Source organism: Eptatretus burgeri, chromosome 3 (assembly GCF_056783735.1).
Source record: "Eptatretus burgeri isolate ZD-2024b chromosome 3, Ebu_testis_v1, whole genome shotgun sequence".
NCBI lineage: Eukaryota > Metazoa > Chordata > Myxini > Myxiniformes > Myxinidae > Eptatretus > Eptatretus burgeri.
Genome location: NC_140963.1, coordinates 55,421,737 through 55,446,736, shown reverse-complemented (window position 1 = coordinate 55,446,736; position 25,000 = coordinate 55,421,737). Strand labels below are relative to the sequence as shown.

The window sequence follows — 25,000 nt, the reverse complement described above, 5'->3', positions numbered from 1 at the left end:
ACTAATTATTACCACACACCACCCCCTGTCTGGTGCACATTCAAACAAAATGATCCTTAAGCTGACACATCCTCACATATTACATCAAGATGGGCTCACTAATCGTACACGGACCATGCTACTCTATGCATTCTTGTCTGCTCTCTGGTAATATATCACCACCCCTCCCCTACAAACGTAACAATATATACCGTGTGTACAAATTCAATTTTATAGTACAGATACTTGTTCATTAAATTTGTTCGGGGACATATTTTTGGAAGAGATGAGAGAGGTTCGGGTGTAAGTAAGGGGAGAGGAAAGTGTGTGTGTGGTGTGTGTAGAGAGTCGAGAGTAGAGAGTAGACAGTGTAGACTAGTTAATGGAGGTAGGGGTGGGTTTTTTTGGTTGTCAATATCGAAGTCATTAAAAAGGCTCGTTCAGAACAAATTGATTTTACATGGACATAAACTGAGTCAATAATTTACGATGGCGAGTTCTGGGTGTTGGACATCAAACTAACAGTTGGACTTCCACATATTCTTGGAGATTTTTTGATCTTTTTCTTTTGATAACCATTCTCACTCTTCCATGAGCCTCAACTTTGTATCCAAAAAAACCTGGACATGTTGTTCACACTGTTTTATATATCAAAATGATGATGATGATTGAATGAAATGAGTGGCATTGTTACCTGCAGGTCATCTCCTCGCAACACGCCAAGCTGCTCTCCTGTCCTGGCAAAGCGATCTTTGGCCCCATCACCGACACCTCCTTCTTCAAGTACTGTTGCTGACCTCCAACCTCATACGGTTGCTATCTGTGAAGGGCGTCCATCTACCCCGACTCCATCACTATCACTACCAGAAGCAGGTGTGGAAGGTGCAGTACCATCATTCCTGATCATGGTGGAGAAGGGTTCAGACCCTGGTTCAGAAAAAAGTTCCACCCCACCACCGGCCCCCCTTGCATCACCTGAGGGCAGTGGTGCGACCCTTCGTCTACCTGGACCCTCCACTGTGCCACGAAGCAGCAAAGGAAACAAGGTGTCCTTTCTTTATTGCTTAGTTCCCGCTATCATTTAAATTTCTCACTTTCCAATGTTTCTCACTTTTTGTTTCCTCACTTTCATTTTTTTTTTCATTTCCTCCTTGCTTTCTGTATCGACCACCATAACTTTGTCGTTTTGTTTTCTCTCCAAATGTTGATTTGTTATGTGGATCAAAACTTCCTGAGTTAAACATGGCTTTGATGCATATTTATGAAACTTATTTTACAGAAGCTGCAAAGTTTAGTAATTGTCCATTCTGCCGATTAAGAAAAATGATTTTTTTTTTTTAATCTGGCCAGATGAGAAAAGTATTTGCTGTAACATTATTTGGTGAAGGAAACCCCAAGGTATCCCTGAATGTATTGACATTTGCTGAAACAGGATATCAGCCAAACTTGGTTGGGAGGGTGCGGGCTGTGTGGGGAAAGTGGGTGGCGGGTATCAACCAAGCCTGTTGTTCCACACTCTGCCAGATTCACCTGCCTCCTATCCTTGCTCCTTTCCACATTCCTGCAACTTTTCAGCAGCTCCTCCTCCTCCTCCCCCTGTCTCTAACCTTGTGATCCTCAAACATTTGAGGCCTCCATTCCAACCTAACAGATTTCTCAATCCCAGCCGCTGCCGATAAACCAAGTATCAGTTGTTTAACAGAATCCTTCCTCCCACAGGACGTCCCTGACTCCTTCGTGTCTCTCCCTGGATATTGCCTGGTGTTGGCTTAATGGTTAGGGTGGTGGGCTTTGGATCCTAGGGTCCTGAGTTCGAATCCTGCTCAGCTGTTGAATTAATACCAGGTGGGGTTAACTCGACCTGTCATCCTTCCGAGGTCGGCAAAATGAGTGCCAGCATGCTGGTATACTGTGTCGGAGTGGTGACCCGTCCAGGATTGTGCCCAATAGCCAAGGAGACTGCTTAGGCAGCACCAACACTCTGCACAGAGTATGGTCCCAATCTCCTCCTCTTGGATATTGTCTCCTCCGGTTTGATCGACCTGACACCCCTCCTGGTGGCGGAGTCTCACTGTATATCAAGAACTCTAATTTTCACTGTCCGTGAACTGGTCTTACACCTCCCAAACCCCAGGAGTACCTCTGGCTGTGACTTCCCCACCGCTCTCACATCTTGTTTGTCTGTTAAACTGTCCTCCAAACAGTTACGACTCCATTTACATCATTCTCTGACAACATGGACCAACTTTCAACCACTTATCCCAACTCTCTCTTCCTCACATGTGGTGATTTCAATTGTCACCATGCTAATTGGTTGGGTGTTCGTATCTCTCACCAACTATGGCGCTTCAGCAAATGACTTATGTGAATCCATGGGACTAACTCACTAACCTGGACTCTAGATTTCATTACTTCCCCACTTATGTCTCCTGCTCTTCCTCTGATCCAATTGATTCATTTCATCATGTGCTTGCAAAGGTCAACATCTCTCTGGCGATTCTCAGAGAACAGCCTCGGTGCCGGCAAATCTGGTAGTTCACTCAAAAAAATTGGCAGGAACTGCAAACAGCCATCACACTTCAGGACTGGTCTCCTATATCTACTACCCTTGATAGTAACTCAGCCTGAGAATTCTTCCACAGATTTGCTCTCATGCATGGATCAATCCCATCTCATCTTCAGTTATTCTAACCTTCTTCCTTCCCTGAATCCTGTAGTGAGGCAGTTGCTCTAAAACCACTTGCCTTCTCCTTCTGGAAAGTATACCCAACCAAAAACAATCTCAGCTCATTCCACAAAGCACGCAACAAGTGTGTGTCTACTCTCAGAAGAGCCAGAAAACAATATTTGTCCAACCTCAAGATTGAACTTTCAAACTTGTCTCCCTCCTCTAAGACCTTGTGGTGTCTTGTTAAGTCTGTCTCTGGAGTATGCTCCCTTTCCTCACTTCAGACTCAGCTGATGGAAAGGCTGAATGCCTCAATTCAGTGTTTGCTTCCAAATCTTGTGTCCCTCACCCCTCACTCTCTGTACCCACCCTACCCAGTCACACCAAAATTCTCCCGCACTGTGTGTCTTTTGCACCTGAGAATGTGGAGAAGTTTATTGCATCCCTCGACTGATTCTGTAACGAGACCGGACGGAATCGGCTCACGTGTCCTAAAAACTTGCTCTGCTGCTCTTGCACGTCGTCTTTCTGCCCTTTTCATCATTTTCATAATTTGCCATAGTCTTCCATCTGCTTGGAAATCGGCCAACATCACTGCATTACATAAATCAGGTGCACAAACTGATCGCCTTAACTGCACACCTATTGGCTTACTTTCACTCATCAGCAAGGTCATGGAATCCATAATCGTAGTGGACATCAAATCCTTCCTTTTCTCCAATGGCCTGATCTCTGACCATCAGTTTGGTTTCAGACCAGATCACCTGACCTTGGACATCCTGCTTCAACTCTCCCAACAATGGATGGAAGCCCTCAATGTCACACATGAGATCAGGGCAGTCTCTCTGGAGAGCAAGACCTGGGGCCAGACTGCATTGAATGCTTGAGATATATCCAAACTCTCTACTTATGGCATCCAAGGTCAACTACACTCGTGGCTTACTGGCTTCCTCCATTGTCATTATCAACATGTGGCTCTCAACATGATTCTTTCATCTCCTCTCTCTGTCAAGGCTGGAGTGCTACAGGGCAGTGTTTTGGGCCCATTCATATTCCTGATCTCCATCGACAATCTCTCTGACTGGAAAATCCTCTTTATTTCTTTGCTGATGATTCCACCGTCTGCCGTAGCATCCGTCATCCTTCATATAGGCAGTCAGCAGCCTCATTCCTCTCTGCAGTCCTTGATAGAATCATGAGCTGGTCAAACACTTGGAATTTGCTTTCAATCCTGAGAAATCCCACAGAGTCACTGTCTCTCTCTGAAATGACAGTCTGGCAAACCCTCCCATCTACTTTTTCAACAATCCTTTTAAAGAAGTTCAGTCACTCAAACTTTTTAGCTTCACCATCAGCCATGATCTTTCTTTATCAAAGCACACCTCCAAGTGGTCCAAAAAAGCCAGTCACTGTCTGGGCATCCTCCATCATACTAAATCCTTCCTTGGCACACCTGAACATTTAACAAACTACAAGGCCTTCATCTGCAGCTTGGAGTACTGATTTACCCTCTGGGTTGGCACCCCATGCTCATCTTGATGCCTTGGAAACCATGGCTTTCAACATTATTTGAATCTCCTATGATGAAGCTGAGTTAATGGGCCTATCACTTTCACATCACAGACGGGTCGGTGGCCTCTCTGTCCACCCACTCCTTTCTGGTCTTGCACTCTCTGCTCTTTCCACGTTCTGTACCTCCCTCCCCCTTTTCCCTTGCAGGTTTCTGCATGATGGACAAGGTCTGCAAACCTTGTGGTGGAACTCCCAAAATACAGAATCCTGCTCACCTCCACTCATTTGTTCTTCTTTCCCCCCCCCCCCCCAGCCTGTGGAACCAACTTCCATATTCTCTTCAATCTCATTCTTCCCTCCAGGTTTTCAAGACAACTGTCCGCCATCATCTCTGATCATTCACTGTCCCGAACCATGATCTTTTCTACCCCCGTTAACTCTGCCCAAGCCCACCTCTTTCCAACCCTCGCGTTTTCCTTCCTGATAGTTTGCTTCTGTACCCATCGTGTTCACCCCTTGTGTCCTCCTCTCGTCCTTTTAATGACTCGCATCCCTTATCTTCGAAGTCTCTCTCTCTCTTTTGTTCCTCAACCTTGTTGTTGTGTGTTTCTCTCTCCTTGTGCTGTTCATTTTGTTCTGTTGAGTCCTGATCCGTTCTCGCTCTGTATTAAATAAATACCAAAAAAAAAAAACACCTGGCATGGTTGGTACAGGCAATCTGCGCCTCATTGGGTTTCCATGATATCTTATTTTAATACATCCGAGTTGTGTGATTTAACCTATTAAGAAGATGGTAAGTGTTGATGCACGTGAAAAAATACCAAGAAGCAGGCCAAATAAAACATAGAAGGAATGTCTGAACGATATGAAAAGATTAGGTCTCTGAAGAAAGAAGACGCAAATGAAAGAACCAAACGGACATTATCATTCAACCAAGCCCTTAAGATGGGGGAAAAGGTTGTTAAATGATGATGATTGGCCGTGCAAACGCTTATGCTGACAATGTGGTTCAGTCAAGGTGATCGAGGGTTTACTATATTTACATATTATATTTAAAACTATTTTCTCTTGCCTATTTCTTTTGGCTAAACATTGTTGACATCAACAAGAATGAGACCAAATTTTTTTTTGTCTTTTTTGATCACAAGCATATAATTACATATTAGAAATAGACGGGCACTCGGTAGAGCGCATACCTCCGCCGTGCAATGCCTGATCCATGAGAACATATCAGGCCCAATGCATTTTTTTGAATACCAATTAAAAAAACTCATATCCGGATATGGATTCGGATCTTCAGCAAAATCAAATTGATTCGGCCTTGTCACGCACACGACCTGTGCACCAAATTTCGGCTGAATCTGCTCATGACCTTTTGAGATTTCGTGCTATACAGTATATCGGTTTTACCGAATCTCTCAATGGTGAAGAATCATTTTAAAAAATTCTAATAGCTGGATCCGGATCCGGATCTTAATCAAAATCGAATGCTAATCGGTTTGTTCTTGTCACACACGCAGCGTGTCCACCAAATTTCATCCGAATCTGTCCACAACTTTTCGAGATATTCTGCGCACACACACACACACACACACACACACACACACACACACACACACACACACACACACACACACACACACACAGACAGGGGTGAAAACATAACCTCCTTTCTCCGGCAGAGGTAACTGGAGTGTGCGTTCCCCATTCGGCGTGTACAAATATAATGTCCCAAATTAAACGGTGGTGGTGCATGCTCCATTCCGGTCAAGTGAGCTCGGAGAACCCAGAAGTGTGATAATGTGGTAAAGGCTTTACTCTTATCTCATTGAAATGATAAAAAAAACTTGTTGACCAAACTTATTAATGCTGACAAGAACTAAAACAGATGTGGTTCACCAAAATTGATCAACATACCGCGTCTGCATAGTTCTTTAATTGTTTTCCCATCTCTTTGAATCATTCATACCCGTTCAAGTAATTTCACCATAACAGGTACAAGGTGCTGAAGCTGAAAGACGATGGAACAGGGATACATACCTAATGGTACTAATAAACTCGTTGAGATAGAGCATTGAAAGGCAGGTGTTGTGATGTGTTGGCAAGGGCAGTGTACCATAAGTCGAGTAAGGGGAGGAAAAAACAGTATGTGGGAAGGGGGTGCAGAAGAGCCCATATAAATTAGACCCCCATTTATTTCCATCTTGTTTTACATGATCTACATGACAGATTAATTATGAAATGTTGTTGTTGAGTTGTTGTCCCAAAACTGCACCAGAAAAACATCCACATCTCAGCAGCACACAGTTAAAACTTGGGATAAATTCAAGCTATCACTCATTTGGGGATGGGGTACTGCTCCCCCCTCCCTTGTTCGCTCGACACCACCTTTCGTTCACCATACGGTATATTACGATGTGAACTCTCCAAACGTTGAGACGGTCCGCACACGCTATTCATACCTCTGCCAGCACGAAACTATGTATGTGTGCGTGTTTGTTGGTTATCTCCATCTGTGGGTTTCAGAAGGTAGAATGGAGTCCTCCCAGGTCTCAAAGTTTTTGTGTGCGTGTGTACGCACGTCCGTGTGTCCGCACGCTTATGTGTGTGCAAGTTGCTGTTGTTGGCTGCTATCTCCACACGTGGTGGGTTTCAGGAGATGGAACGGAAACCTACTAGGTCTCAAAGTATCCACCTGTGTGTGTGCGTGCATATGTGTTTTGTTGCAAGTAAAGAAGTGTCAGACCCACAATCATTCAGAAGAATCTGTAACAAGGGAAGGGAATAGGCCCACCACAATGAGTGAATTAGCATCACAGGTGGGGCAGGCAAATTGCTTCCCATCCTGAAAGCGGTTAATGAACCAGTTGGGTCTTCCCGACAATCCAGCAGTATTTCCAAAACTAGCTAGATTTCCTGAAGCTTAGAAACCGAATCCTTAAACCTCTGCCTTCAGCTGGATTTGCCAGAGGAGTGATCTAATTTAATTGTACCTCTCCCCCTCCCCCCAACTATCTGCACATTGCAGTCTCGTGATCCTCCTCCCCCTCCCCCCCCCCACTTTCAGGAAAACAACCAACACAGGATGCCTTCCCAGTTGTAGGTGGATGACTTGGTGGTCTATTCATTACCTCTCCCACCAAAGGTGAAGAAGGTTATGTTTTCACCCCTATCTGTTTTTGTCTGTTTGTTTGTGTGCAGGATATCTCAAAAAAAGTTGTTGACGTGTTTGGATGAAACTTGGTGGGCATGTTGGGTGTGTGGCAAGGAAGAATTGATTCGATTTTGGTGAAGATTTCGAATCCGGATCTGGATACGAGAATTATTTAATTTTAAAGTGATTCTTCACCATTGAGAGATGGGGCCAAAAACGATATCGTACTGTGTAGCATGATATTTCAAAAATGTGTTGGGCCCGATATGTTCTCGTGGATCAGGCGTTACGTGGCAGAGTGCCCTTCTAGTTTTAAAATATGGATCTTCCCAACTACAACCACTTTTTGTTTGAGTTCCCCTTCACTGTCTGTCTGTCTATCTGTCTGTTTGTCTGTCTGTCCAGCTGGGGTGCATAACCGAGCTTGCTTGTGTGCAAGCCATAACTCTTGAGTTATTTAAAATGTTCCAAAGTGTCGAATGTTTTTCTGTTTTGTTTTTAGCACATCACATGCCCCATGCCATGTGGTAATGAAAAATACTAAATAGATCATACCACTACTGGCTTGGTTCAATAACTACTGTACGTGTTCGACTTTTAAGTTTGTGTAACAATGATTTAACCTAGACCCCTGGCCGAATCATGATTTTTCATCATCACATGGCATTGGTCATGTCGTACAACAGACGCGTGGAGTCGCATACAAATTGCATAATCAAGGTCTCATTAGCACATGAATAGGTGCATCCATGTCCAGATCCAGTCTGCTTTCTCTTCTGACATAATCACACGTATATTGATGCTACTTGTGTCTACAGACTAGGGCAGGCTTAGTCTACTGTAAACACTGAACTACCTACAAGTTACTCGTGATACGAAAGACCGCTGTTTCTTTTCCTCCAATTGGTGCATCTTGAATTTGGTTTCATCTAAGGCCCATCATGGGAATAACATAATTAGATATTCTACCAAATTATATGTTTGGATGGAAACTACACTTGGCCAACATGTGGCGACATCGCTCGCCATTGCTGTTTTTTTATCCGGGACTAAAATGGTAGCCAGGCCTTGTAATTCGGATACAAATTTTGCAGAAGACGCCCTCTCGTGTTCGTAGAGTATGTAACACTCTGGGACAAGTCACATTAAAGGGTGGGGAATTTTTTTCCCACAGGTCTTTCTCTCTCACAAAAGTATTACAGTATCACCATAGCCCATAAAAGAACCACTACATCTCGTTCAGAAGATGTTTCAAATTTAATTAATAAACCAAAGTTTAAAAGGGTCGAAGTATTTGCAGGAAATTTTGCTGTGCTCCCATCCCCATTATTTGAGGAGCACGGCAAAGATGAGGGTTCGGGGCTGATGAGCCTTCCTCCGAGTGTGGGGGTGGGGTATTTTTCCATTGTGTGCTGAAGTTTATTTAACACGAGCAAATATTGAGGCGGCAAAAACAAAAGGCAGACAAACCAGAACAGAACGAAATTGTAACACTGGAAGAGATGGGGATGGACATTCCTTACTCGACCAACATGGTGTCATTGAGCTGCACGGAAACAAAATATGTCGTCACCTCCACCACCGAAGGTGGACGGAGGTTATGTTTTCACCCCTGTCTGTCTGTCTGTCTGTCTGTCTGTCTGTCTGTGAGCAGGATGTCTCAAAAAGTTATGGACGATTCGACAAAATTTGGCGGACAGTCTTGGTGTGTGCAAGGATGAATTGATTAGATTTTGGTAAAGATCCGAATCCAAATCCGAGAATTTTTTCAGTGATTCTTCGTCATTGAGAGATGGGGCCAAAAACGATATATAGCATGGTATTTCAAGAATTGATTGGGCCCGATATGTTCTTGTGGATCAGGCATTGCGTGACGGAGGTATGCACTCTACCAAGTGTCCTAGTTTATAATTGTTTGTGCTAAGTAGGATTACGATTATGATTTATGCATGCTGGCTGAGACGGGCTGGACACTTGGTGCAGATGGGGGAAGAGAGAATGGCAGAGAGAGCGGGATAGGTTGAGGGAGCAATGTAGGAAGAAAGGTGGTGAACCACGGTTGAGATGGGTGGATTGTGTGAGGAGGGATATCTGTAAAGTAGCGGTGGTTGTAGAGTGGAGAGGGTTGGCTGAGAACAGAGGGAGGTGAAAGAGTATTGTGGTCAAGGCAGGGCAGATGCTTGGTGCCATCAAACCTCACTCCTTATGAAGGGAAGAGGAAGAGAAGAAGAAAGTATGGGGGTAGGTGAGGGTGGAATCAAATTTTCTATGTGAATGTATTTCCAATTGCAATGTATGGATGCGAGTCATGGACAGTGAAAAAGGAAGAAAGAAAGAAGATTGACAGTTTTAAACTGTGGTGTTGGAGACTAATGTTAAAAATTCCACGGACTACAAGAAGAACAAACAAATCGGTTCTTGAATAAATTAGACCACCATGTGCATTAGAAGCGCTGATGCTAAAACAGAAACTATCATACTTTGGACACATCATATGTGCAGAGAACGAAAGTCTGGAGAAATCATTCAAGCTGAGGAAGAATGAGGGAAGAAAATGAAGAATAAGAGGAAGAGGCAGACAGACCTTGTGTACACTGGATGGATGGGGTAAAGGCTGTACAACCAAGCTGTCTCTACCAGAGGCTTGGGAAGCAGTGTAGGATAGGCATGTTTGGAGAAATCTGATCATGAATGCCACCGAGAAGTCAGCCACGACTTGACAAAACGAGACAACTAGAAATGTGTACTGTATAGCGCCACTTGGTGGTGGTGGGAGAGGCTAGCGATTACAAGCCAGCTGTGAAGACTTGCAATTCCACCCTGCCAGAGAGAGGGGGGTATTTCGATCCCATGGGTAGCGGGATATTTCTAGTAATTATAAGTGGTCCAGAAAATGAAGAAAAATGATAGAAATGATGTGAAATGTTCTAGAATGAAAAATGTTCCAGAATGTGAAATTAAACGGAAAAAAAAGATAAGTTGTCTAGAATGTGAAATGTTCTAGAATGAAAAATGTTCCAGAATGTGAAATTAAAAGGAAAAAAAAGATGATAAGTTGTCTAGAATTGAAAACGGGCCAGAACCAACATGATGTGAGTTGCTCTAAAGTCTTGTCAAATATCAATTTATTTTGGCCTAATCAGTATATAAATTTAGTTTTACAAATGATTTAATTTATATTACCCTTAATTTTATTTTTGTTTTCCTTTTGTTTCCTTACCCCAAACCTACCCCACATCACTGCCAACAGAAGAGCCAGAGCTGGTACAATGTAAGTATGCCACCTCCTGCCTGCGTCTCGTGAACCCACAGTTTTTGTGGGGAACATGGGAGGCAGAGTTGGGACTGGGTTGGGTTTCCACTGACCACATGTGACACTTTTCTTCCTTTCTCCTTTTCATGACTCTTCGACGCAGCACGAGAGGCAGCTCATTCTCAGAGTAAGCCTGCTGGTCTTTTATATTCCACTCGGCACCTTCCTCTGAGATTAGAGATGCATTCCTAGCTTTTCTACTTTAGTGGATTGGTACATTACACTAATGTGCTGCCTTGTAAGGAGCTGTCCTAAACGCACTTAATTTCACACCATGGTATGCTCTTTCTCAAACACCCTCAACTGTGTCACGTGCTGCCTTTTTTGCCATGATGGACACAGACATGTGGTCGGTTAAGAAACCAGTGTACTGTATAATGTACCAATGTACTTCTTCAAGAAATCAAATTTTCCTCTCTTCACAAGAGTTGTACTTCTGGAAGAGCAAGGGAAAATTGGCAAGGTTAAATTGACAGTGAGGTAGCAGGGCAACAATTGGGCAAAACCGGCAAGGGAATAAATGAGCAGGAGAGGGGAAGAGACTAGACTTTTCTCTCCTTTTCTTATAACGTGTATTTGTACAATTTATTTTTTATTTTTTTAAGGTTTTTCTGTCTGTAGAGTTGCGTAAGCTCTGCCTGTTAGGCATGAGCATAGCAGAGCTACAGCCCCCTACATCTCCGTAGGATTGTACTACAGCCAATACCGGAAATATAAATGTCAGCGGAATGATAAAAAAAAAATATATATATATATATATATATTTATAAAGATATATATCTATCTATATATATCCGTGGGGTATACTAACACATTGTAAGCAATAACGGTCACTCACCTGCATTTGTTTTTCTTTCAATTTTGTTTATTTTCGTTGATTTATATTTTAATGTTTGGATGCTTTCGGACAGTTCTGTGATATATTTTTTTGTTGTTGTTTTTTTTTCCCAGTGTATCGGCTTCGATGTCTGTCGGCATGCAAAATTATTGTGCTTCCCCATTGTGTCGGATTGCTCACCTGCATTTATTTTCTCAATTATTTATTTTCATTTATTTATATTTTCATTTATGGACACCTTCCAATAGTTCTGTGATTTTTTTCCCAGTGTTTCAGCTTCGATGTCCGTTGTAGAAAGCTGAAATTTCGCATGCCATCACCCGGAAGGTACCGATCTTTGTCAGTTGTTAGAATCCATCCATTGGGTCCATACTCTATATAATAGCTTTACAGAGCGTTGGTGCTGCCGAAGCAGTCTCCTGGGCTATTGGGCACAATCCTGGACGGGTCGCCACTCTGACGCAGGGTACTCGAACGGTTCAATCATCCCAGCAAGCTGGTACTCTTTTTGCTGACCTCGGAAGGATGACAGGCTGAGTCAACCCCACCTGGTATTGATTAAATGGCCCAGCAGGATTTGAACTCTGGACCCTCGGATCCCAACCCTTCCCACCCTATCCATTAAGTCAACACCAGGCATAGTGGTTATAATGAGCTTTATATATTAGAAGATATATCAATAGACAGTGGCCTGTAAAATTATTCACCCCCTACCAATAATGCCACATTTGTATGAACTTTGAATTATGTAGAAACAACTTTTCCAAATGAATTTTTTTCTTCGCAACTGAAGAGATCAAACTAAACTCTCTTATAGTTGAAGGAGGTTACATGTCAGGAATACCTGCAAAAAACATGTACAAATCAAAATCCACTGGTTGTAAAAGTATTCAGCCACTTCGATGAGTACTTGGTGGAAGCACCTTTTGCAGCAATAACTCCTACGAGTGATTTTGGGTAGATCTCTACCAGCTTTTCACAGTGAGATGGTGAAATCTTTGCCCATTCTTCACGGAAAAATTGCTCTCATTCTGCCAAGTTTAATGGATTTGTCGATGGACTGCAACCTTCAAGTCTCATAAATGTTCAATTGGGTTCAGGTCAGGACTTTGACTGGGACACTCAAGAACATTCATTTTATTCTTATTCAGCCACTAAAGTGTGGCTTTAGCTTTGTGCTTGGAATCATTGTTCTGCTGAAATGTGAATCTTCTTCCCAGTTTCACATTCATGGCTGACTCAAGCAGGTTTTCATCAAGGATTATCCTGTACTTTGCACTGTCCATTCTTCTATCTTGACAAGCTTGCCAGTCCCCGTTGATGAAAAGTAGCCCCATAACGTGATGCTGGCACCACCATGCTTGACAGTAGTGATGGTGTTAACTGGGTGATGTGCAGTGTTCGGTTTGTGGCAGATGTAAAGCTTTGAATTTAGACCAAAAAGGTCAATTTTTGCCTCGTACGACCACAAGAATTTTCTCCACATTGCCTGCAGTGTTATTAAGAGGCTTTTTCATAAACTCCATACAAGCTTTTAGATGTCTTTTTCAATATTGGCTCTCTTGCCACCTGTCCATGGAGGCCAGCTTTATGAAGGGAATGGGATATTGTTGATTGATGAACACTGACCCCCATCTCAGACATAGTCTTGCAGATCTTTCAAAGTCATTGTTGGATTTGCAGTGACGTCTCAAACCAGTTTCTTGCTTGTCCGGCTGCTGAGTCTGAGTGGTATGATACATATTCCACTTCTTAATGATGGATTTCACCGTACTCAAAGGGATAATGAGTCACTTTGAAACTTTCTTATAACCCTCTCCTGAAAGGTGCTTCTCCACCACTTTATGTTTGACTTCTTTGGAAAACTCCTTGGTCTTCATGTTTGCCTTGTTGGTTGACCAAGTGAGTTGCACCTTAAAACTCAGATAAGTGGGGAGATTATTTTTTAAGTTAAACCACTGATTATATTCCGATGAAACCTATTAAACTTATTTTGTAACCTTTCAAACAAATAATTTACTCTTGAAGTGATTTGGAGTTAATTAGACAAAGGGTTTGAATACTTATGTAACTGAGAATCATCTGATTTTCTCTGTTAATCGAACTTATTCACATTTTATCTGAAGTTTTTAAGCTTTTCCACTTTGGAGTAGTTCGTGAAGGCTTTATATTAAGTTTGATTTGTAAACATCATTAAATAAACTCAGGTGCCACCAAAATGTGAAAACTTTGGAGGGGATGGGGGGGGATGAATACTTTTGCAGCAACTGTATATCCAGCTGTTGCATTTTTGGATAAAATGCATTCGACAGCAAGAAAAGGCATAACATGAAGTGAACCAAGCAGTGACTGTTTTGATTTTGAATTTATGAAACATGAAATAGATTGCTCATAAATGAACAAGAATTGCTGCACTGCGGTCACAACCTAAGACACATAATGTATATATTTTTTTCACCTTCTTTGTCCACTCAATTCCTCTTGATTAAACTTGACTAATAATTTTTATTTGACATACGATTACATTTCTTGGGATCCCTCATCGTGAATAACACTCGACCCAAACAAAGCCAATGGAAATTTGATGCAACAAACCCTGGCAGTGTATAATCGGCAGAGGCCTCAGCCCTGATATGTTCGGCCCACCACAAAATTAAGATGGCGGCCGCATTATTTCATCTGGGTACCATGATGGGTGGCGTCAAACGACAAATGTGGGTGGGTCAAATAAAGGCAGCTGTCTGACCAGTGGGTGCCCATTTCAAAAATCTACCACCAACAAGAAGCACAACAACAACAACAACAACAACAACAACAACAGCACTTTGTAGACCTACCATGCACAGCAGTTAAAAAAGACAAGGCCAAGTAGAATCTGATGTCAGTGTATAACATTTGGTTTGAAATTGAATGGTAAGACAAGGAATTTGTGTTTAAAATTTTGCAATTGAATGAGGAAACATGATTTTGACTGGCAAAACATAATTCACTCCTTCCCATCAATGAAATTGAATGCTTCAAATTTGAAATGAAATGTTAATTCTTCCAGCAGGTGTGAAGATGAGTGAATTTGAATACTCATCTGTGAAATCGATTAAAATAATGATGAAAATGGCTGGTAAAACCGTTATAAAAGTGAATTTGTATATTTATATATGCTTCAAAAACGACTGAAGCAAATCCAACCAAATTTTGCATGTCGCTGAAGAGTACCCAAAGTATGGTTTCTGCCCGGGTTGCATATCTGGAAGAGTAGGTTCAAAGTGTGGGGGGAGACCACATATCTCTGTTTGTAAATGTGTATGTTATTGCACCCCAGGTGGTAGCCAGCATTACAAATCATGATCTTCCATAAAGAAAGTTTAAACAACTTAATATGCATTACGATGATTTTCGAGGTGTATATCAGAGCCGGCTTGGACTTTCAGAATGAAATTTTGCATCAATAATGTAAATAGAAAGTATGTGGGGTTGACCTATTTTTGACTTTGACCTAATTTTAAGGTCATGACCTAATTATAGATTTAAACATTTTTCACCATAACTTAACGAAGCTTTGTCCAATCAGAAGGAAATTGACCTTTCCAGATAGCAAGCGGCATTTACACTTAATTTACATCGTGCCTCTCTGGGTTAAAGGTCTATGTCTAAGACCCTGAGGAATACTAAACCACCATTTAGATTTTCCTGCCAATGTCCGAGCTGTATCTCGGATTCGGTTGAGACTTTCAAAAATAAATTTTGCATCAATAATGGCAATAAAGCTCCACTCTTGTAGTTTTTTGCATCATCATAGCAAGTTGTGTACCTGATATTGATTAGTGTTCTTGACCTGCCTTTTTTTTGGATTGTGACCTAAGTAACATAAAACACTTTTTGATCATAACTTGAATAATCTTCCTCCGATTTTCATGATGTTGAGTTTTATGGATAGATCGTAGGAGACATTTTCTTAATTTACACTCTAACCCTAAATGAGGAAGGTCAAAATCGTATGGTGGTCTGAAAAAACTATTGCCATCATTGGTTCGCTGGCCAAGCGTAAGTCTAAGTCACGGGCCAAGGGTAATCTTCCCCTGGCCGGGGCTGGCAGAGGCTTAACTTTAGTGACTGCCTTGTGATTGCAGATATCTAGTTAAAGTTTTATACTCATTCAAGAGAGCTAAACCGACCTTTTTAAGGCATCCTGAAAATGTCATTATTCACATATTATTGTACCTGGTTTTAAGAAAAAAATCAACTCCAGCAAACGAAGAAGACAAATTACTGAAAAAGCATTGCCCTTCAGCAAACGAAGAAGACAAATTACTGAAAAAGCATTGCCCTTTAAAAAGACTGGCAGATACCCATCTGCGATGGGTATGAGGGACAGGACGGATCACAATACTCGGTTACGGTAGTTTCTTTGGATGTTTTGCACCACATTCAACAGCTCAGTTCATATTGGTGGCGTGTCTGGGTGCCCATGGTAGCGTTTGAGACCGGTCGCTTTAGATTGTTGGCCTTGGCACATAGTGCCGGATGAGTAACACGAACGATTTGACATATTCATCGTTTCTATATTGCCTCCATCAACAGATTAACAACATGGCAGGATAAAATTCGTAAATGCTGAGTTGAACAAACGTCCTGAACTCATGGACTTACTTAAGTAAAGCACGTCGTCTGGGGCCCGGCCGTCGGTTTGCCGCCGAACGCTGCTGATTGTGACGTCATCGATTCCCTCTTTGAAAATTCTATCTATATTCGATTTTTTGAATCCGCTATCACCTGCGTAAATACATGGAACACATAATGTGAAGATTTTGGGAGTATGATCAGAATATGTTCGGAGAAAAGTGTGTTAGAAGTTCCAGGCTTACGTCCATTATATTATAATGACACCAATCGTGTTTACATTCGGTGTAATATGGGTTTCTTGCAACAAAATTGCATCTACCTTTTCACGATGGAATACATTTTTCATTGGAACCTTGAGGATGTGGCTTCCACTCCCACTATTCATATTTAGAGTTGCGAGAGTGATCGTTTTAATTCTTTCTTGATGAATTCAGCGTGTAGCTGAGAACACTCAAACCCTGCTTTCGTAATGAATTTCCTGAGCCCATGGTACTGTGATCTTGTCAGGTCAGAATCATCAGGGTTTAAAATTATAAACTTTGCCATGTGGATAAATGAAACCAAATCAGGAAAGTGCTCTTTAATATGACATTACGGTGTCTATAGGTTTTGCCACCTAACAAAAACCACAAGTTGGAGGAGGAGGGGTAACTGTTTATGACCTGTTGATTATTGTGACAGCTAAGTTACCTCAACATCATCATTGTCAGATTCAGGTCTGATAATATTGTCCCACCTGGGTCCTGGACATTACTCTTCGGCCATTACTGCCTTATGTATTGGCACCTCCAGAGATTTTTCAGGCTGCTCTGATACACGGTCGCCAGCACACAGATGTTCATTTTCTGCACCCAGAGTTGGAACACCAGTTCCACACTCCTGTAAAACCACATTTTCTACTTTTATTTCTGGATCAATACCACTACTTGGGTTTATAGGTCTGAACCAGAAGCAAGGTCTGGTGGTACTTCATGTCTTAGCTTCACTGCTGACTTTATCTTGATGACCTTTCAGATCATTCATCCCTTGTTGCACAATTTGATACTCGACTCATTAATGTCCTCTTCTCCACAGTTTTATTCCTTTCATTATGTGAGGGGCCATCAGAGGGACTGTCTGTCCAAAACAATGTTCTTTACCATGCTCGCTGGATTATTAGTCACTGGTCCTCTTTGTTTTTTGTTTGTTGCTGCTACAGATAGGTCATCCATTGCTTCGCTATGACAGAGAGCATTTATAGCACCAGCCGAACCCTTAGGTACCACCTCACTGGGTTTGGAAGACATGGTCAGGGTGTTATCTTTTTTTTTTTTACAATCTATATCGGAGTGGTCTGATTCTCCACATTTCACACAAGAGGTTTTAGCACAGAACCTTTTAACATGTCCAAATGCCAGGCCCAATGGGAAAGCAGTGTTACATAGAGCTGCAAGTGAAGGCCTTGTAAGTTGATGAAAAATTCAGATTTTCCAAAGAAAGATTTTGTATGATGGAGGATGCCATTTTGGTGGCTGTTTACAGGCTAACTTGGAGATATGCTTTATCTAAGAAAGACCATGGATGATGGTGAGGCTCAAATATTTGAGCGATTGACCCTCTTCAAGAAGTTTGTGAAGGAAGTAAGTTGGAACATTTGCTTAGATGGTCCTTTTGGAGAGAGGAAGTGAGAGCGTGGGATTTATCAGGGTTGAAAGGCATATTCCAAGTGTTGTTCGACCAACCCCGGATGCTATCAAGGTCTTCAGAGAGGGGTAGAAGCTGCTGTCTGTCCAGCTGAAGGAGGAGAGATACCACGGCAGAGGGGTGGAGTCATTAACGGAGAGATAACCAGGATTTTCCAGATAATCGGAAAGATCGTTGATAAAGATGAGGAACAGGACTGTGCCCAAGACTCTGCCTCCGAGCACTCCAGTCTTGACAGGGAGAGGAGATGAGAGGATCTTGTAAAGAGCCACACACTGACTACGAGAGTGGAGTAAGTCAGTAAGCTATGAGAGAAGTTAGTCTTTGTTTGGAGAGCTAAGGCTCCCTTATTGAGGGAGCAGAAGCAGCATGTGCAGGTTGAAGTGACCAGGTCTGAGATCAGAACTGATAGTCTTAGGTCAGGCCATTGAAGAAAAGGATTTGATGTCAACTGCAATAATCGATTCGATGACTGCTTATAAGGGGAAGTTAGCTATTAGGCCTGTAGTTAAGAGGATTGGTGTTTGTGCCATGTTTGTGTATTACAGTGATGTTTGCTGATTTCTAGTATATGGAAGGTGATGAAGAGAAAATGATTTGGTGTATAGAGAAGAAAGAGGATGAGCAAGAGCAGTAGAGCAGGGTTTTAGGACATGTGTGCACTGATACTGTCAGGGTCTGTTGCAGAATCAGTCGAGGGTTGCCAGAAACTTCTCCACCTTCTCAGGTGAGAAAGCTACAGTGCCCAGGAGCAGATGAGTATGAGAACGTAGGGTCAGTAAAGGAAGTGAGGGGTTCGTGTGTGCTTGTGTTTGCTGCTTTGTGAAGCAGCTTGAGTATTGATTGGATTTGCTAGCAGCTATGTTTGACATCTCCCACTGGAGGGTTCCTGCAGAGTAATAGCAGTTTTAGAATGGGAAGGGTCCAAATACAGCAATCCTATATATAAGAGCTGCAGGCAAATTGCCCGCCATTATACCGGCCGAAAGATCAATTCCAGCAAAAGTCACACATACATTGACATAATGAGTGCAGGCAGGAAAACCCTGAGGACATGCATAGTATGCATGCTTTACATAGTTTGCAACAATATTACATCGCACAATAATGTAGGATTGACATCCTTCATAAAATTACTCCTGACGTTAATTAATAAACAATGTAATTTCAACAATTATATTCACAAGAATCTGTTTTCGTAACATTAAGTCGATACGCTTGCACGCACACATAGGTGCTGCGTGCGCATGTGGGTGTGCGCATAGGCACACCAGCATATGCAAGTAGGCACATGCAAAAACACCCACACATCCTGGATTTGCTGGGCAGGGTTGGAGCGGTCAAAGAGCAGATGGAGCTCGACCAGAGGAGAAGTGGTTAAAAAAAAAACACGCATGCCACTGATCTGCTTGTGATTGAAGAGCACTAGGCCTGATTCTTCGGCCTCAGCGTAGAACATTCCGATAATATTGAGCCTTATCTCGTTAAAACGAATAAAGGTGGATTAAATGTCAATGAGAAATGTTGAACACGGTGAATGAATCGAGCATTGAAGGTATCTAAGATAGTTTGCCCTTCTGTCCTTGTGCGTTTGCTCTTGTTTGTCCATAAGGGTGTCTCGTGGTCCTTTGAGTTCAGAAATCAAAAATCCAATCATGCGACAAACTCAGAAATTATTTGGAATTTTTAACGAGTACAGCATGACATTCTTCTGCAATCATATTCATCATGTGAAATGCTACAGTTTGTGCATCTGCTTATTTTCTGAATACCAACAGGAATGTGCAGTACTGGCACTTTGTTTTAGTGGGTTGTTACGTGCTCTGTATATTTTTGTGATCCCATATACATTTTATAGTTCCTCATTGTGTGATGTCCTTGAGATGAACTTGACAAATAATGCAAATTATCTGATGAAGCCTTTTTGTATTTTGTGTTTAACCATTCATTAGCCCAGTTTAAAATCCATCCTGAGTCCACGGTGTTTTGTGAGGTTCGAAGCAAAAGCTGACTGTAATATACTATGCTGCAAAATTTCATAGCTTTTGACCTAGTTCAACCTTAGGTTTTTCTCTCTGTGCATTATCTGGGCATTTGGAAAGTCTGTTTTTCAGCAGAGTTGTAATTTGATATTTTTATATAATCTCTCTTCCTTGAACTGCAAGCACAACGCATGGCACAAATTGAGGGGTTTTTTTATATACTGTATTTATGTACCCACATCACTCTCACTCCACCTCTCCCTCCCTGCCCACCCCTCTCCCTCCACATTCGACTCCTCTCCCCCACCCCACTCCCTCCCTCTTCTCTTCCTCCCCCCTGACCTTCCCCTTTCTTATGTCCCACTCTCCCCACTCTCCTTATTACATGCAATTTCTGCTTATTCAGCTTACAACAAGTAAACGCTTTTCACAAAAATTACAGTTCAAAAAATCATTCAGTTCTGTCACAAAAATCGCTCGGTTCGATCCTCGTCACGCTTGCGCAAATACACTCCTCGACTCCAATGCTCGGACCTCCTCGACTCCATGGGCACAAAGATCAACCACAGCCCAAACGGCTGACCCACTTTACTGCTTGGTGGGCCGAAGCAAATCCATGGGCACAAAGATCAACTGCCGCTGAAACAGCCGATCCACTCCACTGCACGACTGGCCAAAGCAAGTCCCTGGGCATAAAGACCAACAGTCGATCCATTCCACCGCACAGTGGGACAAAGCAAGTCCACTTCGCTGCTGTCAATGTTCTTCGATGCAAATCTTTCTGCAACAATCTTGGCAAATCCACTACAGTCCTAATTATAATCATTGATGAATGTTGTCATCATCAGACATATCGTAATCATCAATCTGGCTCTTCAAGGTCATCATTGCTCATGTATGCCTGGTGTTGGCTTAATGGGTAGGGTGGTGGGCTTGGGATCCTATGGTCCTGAGTTCATATCCTGTTCGGCCGATGAATTGATACCAGGTGGGTTGACTCAGCCCGTCATCCTTCCGAGGTCTGCAAAGTGAGTACCACCTTGCTGGGATGATTGAGCCATTCAAGTATCTTGCGTTGGAGTGGGGACCCAATCCAAGATTGTGCCCAATAGCCCAGGAGACTGTTTGGCAGCATCAACAATCTTCATATAGTGTGGACCCAATGGATGGATGGATTGATCATGTTGCATAATTGCATGAGTTTGCAGTGACCATGCATTTTGGTCCATTTTCAAGACTTTGGCAATCAGGAAGCTTCCGCACTTTGAAATATTTGCAGGACATTAACTTTAGGACTACATCCAGGGTTGGGAGCACAATCCAGCAAATATTAAGGTCGCCATCCTCCTCACTCCACCCATTAGCATTTGCACGGCCTATTTTATTTATTTATTTATTTATTCAGGGATCCTTCTCTCTTGTAAAGGTATTGTAACCCGTAAACCACTATATCTCTTTCAGAGGAGGATCTTTACCTGTGCCGAGGCGTATTCATCAACGCATTTGTGCTAAATTCTATTTTCTCGTTTGAAAGTTGATTTAGCAGTATATTATGATGAGCAAGGTGGAATTAGCAGTATATCATGATATACTATATGTATGTATGTATGTGTGTGTGTGTGTGTGTGTGTGTGTGTGTGTGTGTGTGTGTGTGTGTGTGTGTGTGTGTGTGTGTGTGTGTGTGTGTGTATGTGTATATATATATATATATATAAGCCTGGTGTTGGCGCAGTGGTTAGGGCAGCGGCTTGGGATCCAAAAGGTCCTGAGTTCAAGCCCCGTTGGGCCACTGAATTAATACACCAGGGGGTTGACTCAGCCTGTCATCCTTCCGAGGTCGGCGAAATGAGTACCAGTATACTGGGCCGGTGTATACCCTGGTTAAAATAGGTGTACCATATCCCTGGGTCGTAAGAGGCGACCAGGGTTGCGTCAGGAAGGGCATCCGGTGTAAAACATGTGCCAAATCACTATGCGGATCATACGGATGATCCGCTGTGGCGACCCCTAACGGGAGCAGCCGAAAGAAGAAGAAGATATATATATATATATATATATATATATATATATATATATATATATATATATATATATATATATATATATATATATATATATATATATATATATATATACAGTAAATATTGCACCAAGAGTGATTTTTACTTCTCAACATCTGCTTCCTGCAGTTAAGAAGGATGTTCTGCCTGCCTCAAAACTTAGCAATATTATATACGAGTTAAAGTGCTAATGTGATGCTGGGTATGTCGGCAGAACTACCCAGACTCTGACTGACAGAATCAAACAGCACGTCCCTTTGTCCATCAGGAAAAACACAATTGGTACACGAATACAGGCGGTACGTGCTTGTAGGAAGGTCCTAGCATCAATCCCAACGTCGTGTGTATCTGCTGTTGGACGGCATTTGATTGAGAATGCAAACTGTGCTGAACATTATAATGTGGATCCATTCAAGATATTGAGTCGAGGATGAAGTATAACGCATCTCCGAATACGAGAAGTGACATTTCTCCATTCCATGGACCCAATGTTATGTCGGCAAAAAGAATTTGTCCACTCGCTTTGCATATTTGTGCAAAGAAGAAGAGGAACACGAACTCATGTCATGATCACAGATGGTTATGAAGGAGTTTCTACAACAGCTTTAGCAGCTCCGCCTCAAACTCTGCAACCTCCAATTGGAGAGCTGAACACTGAACAGGCTCCTCCCACCTCGACCATTGGGAGGTTATGACGTGTGTGTGTGTATATATATATATATATACACCAGGACGTGTTTCGACTTATGAGTAACTTACAAGTAACGTGTGTCTGTGTGTCAACGATTGCATAACGTGCCTACAACTTATGGCCAGCGTATGCGGAACGTGTGCGTCATACGCTGGCATACATCATAAAATTTTGAGCATGCTTAAAATTTGTCGACGAGCTCGGCGTACTACGACGTATGTCAGCGTGCTCTTAACGTATACAAAACTTACCCATAACGTATTCGACGTGTGCCAGCGTATTCGGCAAATTTTTCATACGTCGGCATACGCTGGCTAAAACGTCAAGGTGTGACAGCCTTGACACTTCGATGTCTAGTGCGGTTATGATTTGAATCGTCGAGCCGCAGCCTTTTAATAGGCTATGCCACGTGATCGTCGGCGATACGCTGCCACATGCTATGCATACGTTAGACTATCGTTGGGCATAGGTTGTGAACGCCAACAACACGCTAAGCATTCGTTGGTATAAGTTATCTATATGTTATCGAAACGTTCTGTGTACGTTACTAATACGTTACGCATACGTCCAACTCGTTATGAATACACCAACAACTGAAAAAACACATCAATAATTCAGTGTACGCCAGCGTTTTACATACATTTTGATACGTTGCCATACGCTGGCTAAAGCGTCAAGGTGTGACAGCGGCTTAAAAAAGGTGCAAAAGGAGTTCCCTGCAACAACAGACCAATCAGCCTTCTCCAAATCATCACCTTCTTCAAGTTATGGAATCCATCATCGCTTCAGACATTAAATCTTTCCTCTTCTCCAATGGCTTGATTTCCGATCATCAATTTGGATTCAAGGATTTACAAGGAATTAGGAAGGATTTACAAGGATTCAGACCAGGTCACTCTTCCCTGGATACGCTGTTTCTGCTCTCCCAACAATGGATGGAGATCCTCGATGCCAGACATAAAATCAGAGCAATCTCCCAAGACATATTGTGTGCTTTTGATACGGTCTGGCACCCTGCCCTGCTCACCAAACTCTCTTCCTATAGTATCCAAGGACATCTCCACTCATGGCTCGAAGACTTCCTCTCCTGTCACAGCCAACGTGCGGCCCTTCATGAAGTTCTTTCATCCCCTCTTCCTGTCCAGGCTGGAGTTCCTCAAGGCAGTGTTCTGGGCCCTGTTCTTTTTCTGGTTTTCATAAACGATCTCTCCGACTCTGGAAAATCCTCTTTATCTCTTTGCTGATGACTCCACCCGCTGCTGTACCATCTATCATCCCTCAGACCAGTAAGCAGCAGCTTCTTTGCTCTCTGCAGATCTGGATAAAATCACAAGCTGGTCCAACATGTGGAACATGTCTTTCAATCCAGACAAATGTGGCACAATGTCTTTCCTGAAGGACCATCTGAATGCCCCCCCCCTCCCATCTACTTTCTCAACAATCCTCTTGAAGTTCTTTCATTCAAGCTTATGGGTCTCACTATCTGCCATGATCTTTCCTGGGAAAGCCCCTTTTCCAAGCTTGCCTCCAAAGCCAGTCGCCGACTGGGCATCCTCAATCGTGCAAAGTCCTTTATTGACACACCTGAGCTCCTGACCACAGACAAAGCTTTTGTCCGCAGCCTGATGGAGTACTGCTCTCCCCTCTGGGCTGGTGCTCCCACCTCTCACCTTCTCTCACCTTTCTTGGCTTCACACTGTGGAAACCAAGGCATTTCGGATCGTTGGTATCTCCCACAATGAAGCTGAGTCTTTGGGTCTCTCACTCTCTCACCACAGACAGGTCAGTGGTCTTTCTGTCTTCTACAGACTCCTCTCTGGCCTTGACCTCCTGCTCTGTCTCTGATCTGTTCCCCCTATATTTCCTTCGGGCGCTCAATGTCCGCCAGCAACCTCCTTCTGGTAAAACTACCAAAATCAAGACTCACTGCTCACCTTCATCCTTTGATTCCTCTTTTTCTTGCCTTTGGAACAAACTTCCACAATCTCTTCAATCCCACTCTTCCCTCCAGGTCTTCAAAACAACTGTTCACCACCATCTCTTATCTTCCCCCATACAAAACCACGATCTTTTCTACCCCCGCTAATCCACCCCAAACCCACCTCCTTCAAATTCCCTGCTTTCCTTCCTGAAAGTCCCTGACATGTAAAGACCTGAAAGTCCCTGTAATGTCCATCTTGTTTACCCCGTGTACCCCGCCCCATCCCTCTCCCTTCCACAGATCTCCTAATGTCTCTGTTCCCCACTGTTTTTTTTCTTCCCTCTCCTGCGCCTCTTGTCTCCTGCTCCCCTTGTTGTACGTTCTGTGTGTTAGCTCTCATGCAAGCCTCAACAATGTATACAAAAAAAAGAAACAAATTGCATATAACAAATGTACCTGAAAATCTATAATGAACAAAATCCATAGCTCGAGGCTGCTAATGAATATGCCATTCCAATGTCCTTTTGAATGCCCTCCTACAAACTTCCACCCCAATTATATCATGGCTTTAATGACCTC

At 42.7% G+C, this 25,000-nt stretch overlaps 1 protein-coding gene across 7 annotated transcripts in view; it reads left to right on the top strand.

Moving 5' to 3' along the window:
• Positions 1 to 25,000, top strand: part of LOC147029950 (protein Aster-B-like) — a 261,828-nt gene that overhangs the window by 137,857 nt on the left and 98,971 nt on the right. For 6 of the 7 annotated variants that reach the window (XM_085873485.1, XM_085873489.1, XM_085873482.1 and 3 more), the window contains 3 exons: positions 680 to 1,025; positions 10,564 to 10,584; positions 10,730 to 10,753. In XM_085873485.1, the coding sequence (XP_085729611.1) occupies positions 680 to 1,025; positions 10,564 to 10,584; positions 10,730 to 10,753 (391 nt within the window). The remainder of the gene's footprint in view (positions 1 to 679; positions 1,026 to 10,563; positions 10,585 to 10,729; positions 10,754 to 25,000) is intronic. The other variant, XM_085873483.1, reaches the window with a different exon arrangement.